This window comes from Chrysochloris asiatica, unplaced genomic scaffold (assembly GCF_000296735.1).
Source record: "Chrysochloris asiatica unplaced genomic scaffold, ChrAsi1.0 scaffold00078, whole genome shotgun sequence".
NCBI classification, from domain to species: domain Eukaryota; kingdom Metazoa; phylum Chordata; class Mammalia; order Afrosoricida; family Chrysochloridae; genus Chrysochloris; species Chrysochloris asiatica.
Window position 1 is genome coordinate 4,223,961 of NW_006408596.1, and position 5,260 is coordinate 4,229,220.

The 5,260-nt window shown below is 39.5% G+C and overlaps 1 protein-coding gene across 1 annotated transcript in view; it reads left to right on the top strand.

Moving 5' to 3' along the window:
• Positions 1-5,260, top strand: part of IFT81 (intraflagellar transport 81 homolog (Chlamydomonas)) — a 176,567-nt gene that overhangs the window by 105,104 nt on the left and 66,203 nt on the right. The window contains 3 exon segments of the mRNA XM_006878371.1: positions 401-550; positions 2,551-2,679; positions 3,639-3,643. Coding sequence (XP_006878433.1) covers positions 401-550; positions 2,551-2,679; positions 3,639-3,643 — 284 coding nt within the window.

The following is a 5,260-nucleotide window of genomic DNA, read 5'->3' on the forward strand; positions in this document are numbered from 1 at the left end:
CTGGCCTCCAAGGAGCACTGTGGCTGCACTTCTTCCAGCACAGATCAGTTGGTTCTTTAGGCAGCCCATGGCACTTTCAATATTCTCTTCCAACACTATAATCAAATGCATCAATTCTTCTACGATCTTCCTTATTCACTATCCAGCTTTTGCATGCATGTGAGGTTATTGAAAATACCATGGCTTGGGTTAGGTGCACCTTGGTTTTGAAGCTGACATCTTTGCTCTTCAACATTTTAAAAAGGTCTTGTGAACTAAGTAGTTATTATTATATACTTGTGACACACATAAGATAGACCTTCTGTGGCATGTTGGACAGTTAGAAGAGAAAAACTTTCCAGTAGTTACATAAAGTATTTACCTTTCTATTCATTAAATTATATATTATGTTCTTTTACAGTTCAAACGTTATGTCAGTAAACTTCGAAGCAAGAGCACAGTTTTCAAAAAGAAGCATCAGATAATAGCTGAATTTAAAGCTGAATTTGGTCTCTTACAGAGGACAGAAGAACTTCTTAAGCAACGTCATGACAATATCCAACATCAATTGGTAACGCAGTATTATCTCGGGCTGCTAAAAATAGAGATGCCAGACGTTTTTGGGTTACAGTTTTATACTGAGGTCATTGTTTTTACTGGAAAAACCATAAAATTATTCATTTTCTCTGATTAATTACAGAGATGTCATATAAGCTGATTTCATTTATTTTGAGTGGATCAGTAAGCATTAGCTTTTTTGTGTGTGTTAACTTTGGGTTTATTAATAGAAATTGAATTTATAATGTGTTTTATTTATTTATTTTGGTTTGCTAGTTAATATAAGTAAAATTGTAATATCTAGAGAGTGAGTGATTTGTCATGGCCTGCTGGACAAAAATTTCTAACCAGCTCTTTCCAAGGAGCTTTGGAAAGAAGTATCTAGGGAAAGAGCTATGGGGAAGTTGCCTGCAAGATTGTTTTTTACCTCAACCAACACCACCCTAATTCTAGTGCTTTTATGTCTAGCTTGGATTATTAGAAGAGTCTCCAGGCTAACTTCTCTCCTCCCACCTCTGCCTCTATAGAGTCAGCATAGATTAGTTAACACTTCTTCCTCTTCCAACCGTTCAGGAGCCTCTCTCATCAATTGAAATACATCAGAGCACTTTCATTAGTTAAAAAATAGGGCAATGATATACTTTATCATCTAAAGTAGAGCACTTTGTAAACTTTCACACAAATCCCAATGAAAAGTTAAAAAAAAAAGAAGAAGTAGGGCACTATATTAGAAGTGAACTTGCATAGTAGTCTTAAACTGAAAGTGTCCCGGCACACCATTCGGAGCCTTATGTGATCCTCTGCTCATTCCTGCCTCTTGCTTACTACTCCTTCCACCACACTTGCCTCCTGAGGGCTCTCTACTTGCTGATCCCCCAACATCTATATGGCTCACTCCTTTCTTCCTCCTTGCCTTTCTTCAAATGTCACGTGATTCTCAGAAAGCCTTTCTTTCACTCACTCGCTGCGGTCACATTGATCCCTACTCATAGCGAAGCCTAGATAGGACAAAGGAGAGCTGCTCCTTAGGGTTTCTGAGACTAAATCTTTATGGGAGCTGACAGCCTCATCTTGCTTCTTGTGAAGTAGCTGGTGGAATTGAACTTCCAACCTTGTGATTAGCAGCCTCGTGTTTAGCTTACAATGCCACAAGGGCTCTTTAGATTTTCTCAAACCACTATTTAAGATTCCAACCCCATTCTCACTTCATACTCCCTAGGTTTTTTATGTGTTTACTTATATTTTGTTTGTTTACCTGTAGTGGGGAGTTCTGGTATGGCACAGTAGGATAAGGACTGGATTGATGACCACAAGGTTGGTGGTTCAAACCCACCAGCAGTTCCTTGGAAACCCTATACAGGGTCGCTGTGAGTTGGAACCAACTTGACAGCACTAAACAACACCAACCCCCACTAGATATGAGCTCTGTGAGGAAAGACAGTTGTGTGTGTTTTTTACCACTGTCACGTTTGGTGCCTAGACCTGTGCTTGTCACATTTGTTGTTGTTGTTAAGTGCTGTCAAATTGGTTCCAACTGATAGTGACCTTGTATATAGGGTTTCCAAGGAGCAGCTGGTAGGTTTGAACAGCCGACCTTGTGGTTCACAATCCAATGCTGATCTTACAGCACTATGCTGGGAGCCCTTGCCACATTTAGGTATATAATAAATATTTATTGAGTAAATGGATGCAAGTACAATTGGTAACTTGGAAAACCATTTAGTCCCCTAGCATTTAATGTGTGCCTACTATGTTTTCAATTCTGTGTTTAAGTGCATGACATTATTCTAAAGTTTAAAATTACATATGCTTCCTATGCACCTAAAGATATCACAGGAAGATTAGTGTAGCTATTTAGCCTATAAAAGCATGTAATCATCATTGAATCCAATAAAGATTATCCTTTAGGATTCTAGACTGTTATTTTATTTAGAACTTTATCTGATGTCTTCTTATGGAAACCGTAAAATTTTTAGACACTAGTATCGTGGCCATTTCGTTCTTCACTTACAGCAAACTATTGAGGAGAAGAAGGGTATATCTGGGTACAGTTACACCCAAGAAGAGCTTGAACGAGTGTCTGCACTGAAAAGCGAAGTGGATGAGATGAAAGGGCGGACGTTGGATGACATGTCTGAAATGGTGAGTCTGCAGCTGGTGGCGTTCCTTTCTTGTATAATCAGAAGGCGGATGTTTTTTAGAAGTTTTTGTTAGTAACACATTCAAACTTTATTTTTGCACAATTTTTTGTTCATTTAATATTCTTTCCTCTACCTTTTTCCAATCTCTTGAATTTTCTCTTTCTACTAAGGTTTTTTAACATCTAACAGTTCATACACTTGTCTGTTTTCAAAGTACGTGAAAGTTATAAAACGTTAAACAACAATAAGATTAATAATAAAATTAGTTTTTCCAAGTCATGCCACCATGTGCCATAGAATAATTTCATTTTGAGGTGTATCCTTGGTGTCTGCCAACTGTCTGGGCAGTCAGACTGCTGACAGGCTTTTCACTGTGTCAGGCTCCAGAGTGTCCGAGTATAGATCGATGCTGACCCATAGTCCCGAGTGCAACCCTCTGGCTTGTTTGGTCATGATGGCCATACCCCCAGGACTTTCTGATGTCCCCACAATCTAATTCATTAGAAGATCAATATGTAGCAGAGCAGAAGTCTCTCAGACCTTGTTCATCCGTGACTGGTGCCTATTCTGACTGGCCAGTATTTATGTTGTCATCCAAGTATGTTGGCATCCAAGATTGCGTATATTTGAGATAACCTATGTAATTGTACCACCACTCGTCTGTCAGTTTGTCATATCATTGTGACTTGTGAGTTGCTGTGATTCTGGAAGCTATGCCACAGGTATTTTAAATACCAGCATAGTCACCCACGGTGGACAGGTTTCAGATGAGTTTCCAAACAAAGAAAGAGTAGGAAAAGGGTGAGATGAACTACTTCTGAATGTTTAGTCACTGAAAACCTTATGAAAAGCAGAGAAACACTGACAAGAAATGGGCCCCTCAGGTTGGAGGATACTCAAAATGTCACTGGATAAGAGCTGCCTCCTCAAAGTAGAGTTGACCGTGATGACATGAATGAGGTAAAGTGTGTGGGAGAAAAGCCCGCGGGACCTTCATTTGCTGATGGGGCACAACTCAAAATGAAGAGACACAGTTGTAAGCATCCATTAATAATCAGAACATGGAATGTACGTACGAAGTATGAATCTAGGAAAATGGGAATTGTCACAAATGAAATGAAACGCATAAAAATTTAGAAATTAGAAATTAGGGAGCCAAAATGGACTGTTATTGACCATTTTGAATCTGACAAACACATAGTTTACTATGCCAGAAATGACAAATTGAAGAGGATTGGTGTTGCATTCATTGTCAAAAAGAGCATATCCAGATCAGTCATGAGGTACAACGCTGTCCGTGATAGGATAATATCCATGCGCCTACAGAGAGTCATGGTGTTGGAGGAGAATACTGAAAGTGCCATGGGCTGCCAAAAGTACCAAAAGATCCATTTTGGAAGAAGTGCAGCCAGAGTGCTCCTTGGAGACCAAGATGACCAAACTTCATCTCTCATACTTCAGACATATTGTCAGGAGGGACCAGTCGCTGGAGAAGGATATCATGTTTGGTAAGGTGGAGGGTCAGAGAAAAAGAGGAAGACCCCCAATGACATGGATTGGCCAAGTGGCAGCATCGATAGACTCGTGGCAACAGTAGTGAGGTTGGCCCAGAATTGGGCAGTATTTCGTTCTGCTATGCATAGGGTCGCTGTGAGTCAGTGCCAATTTGATGGCACCTAACAGCAACAGAGAAGCCCAGTTAATACCACTATTATTCAAATTTACACACCAAACACTAAAGCCAGTGAGACTGAAACAGAAGAATTCTACCAACTTCTTCACTCTGAAATTGATCAAACATGCAATCAAGATGTAGTGATCATTACTGGTGATTGGAATGCAAAGGTTGGAAACAAAGAGGAGGGATCAATAGTTGAAAAATATGGCATTGGTGATACAAATGATGCAGGAGATCACATGATATAATTCTGCAAAACCAATGATTTGTTCATCTCAGATATCTTCCTTAGACAGCACAAGAGACAGTAACACATGACCTCACTAGATGGAATACACAGAAATCAAATTGACTACATCTGTGGAAAGAGACAGTGAAAAGCTCCGTATCATCAGTGAAAACAAGGCCAGGGGCAGACTGTGGAACAGACCATCAATTACTCCTATGCAAATGCAGACTGAAGCTGAAGGAAATGAAAACAAGTCCACGAGAGTGAAAATATGACCTTGAATATAATCACACCTGAATTTAGAGATCATCTGAAGAACAGATTAGGTATATTAAACACTAAAGACTGAAGACCAGAAGAATTGTGGCATGACATCAAGAACATCATACAGGAAGAAAGCAACAAGTCATTAAGACAAGAAAGAAGGGAAAGGTCAAAATGGATGTCAGAAGAGACACTGAAACTTGCTTTCCAGCGTAGAGATGCTAAAGCAAATGGAAGAAATGGGGAGGGACAAGAGCTGAATTGAACATTTCAAAGGTCATTTCAAGAAGACAAAGTCAAATGTTACAACTAAATTTGTAAAGATCTGGAGTCAGAACACCAAAACAGAAGAACACGCTCAGCATTTCTCAAGCTGGGGGAACTGAAGAAAAAGTGCAAGCCTTGACTTTC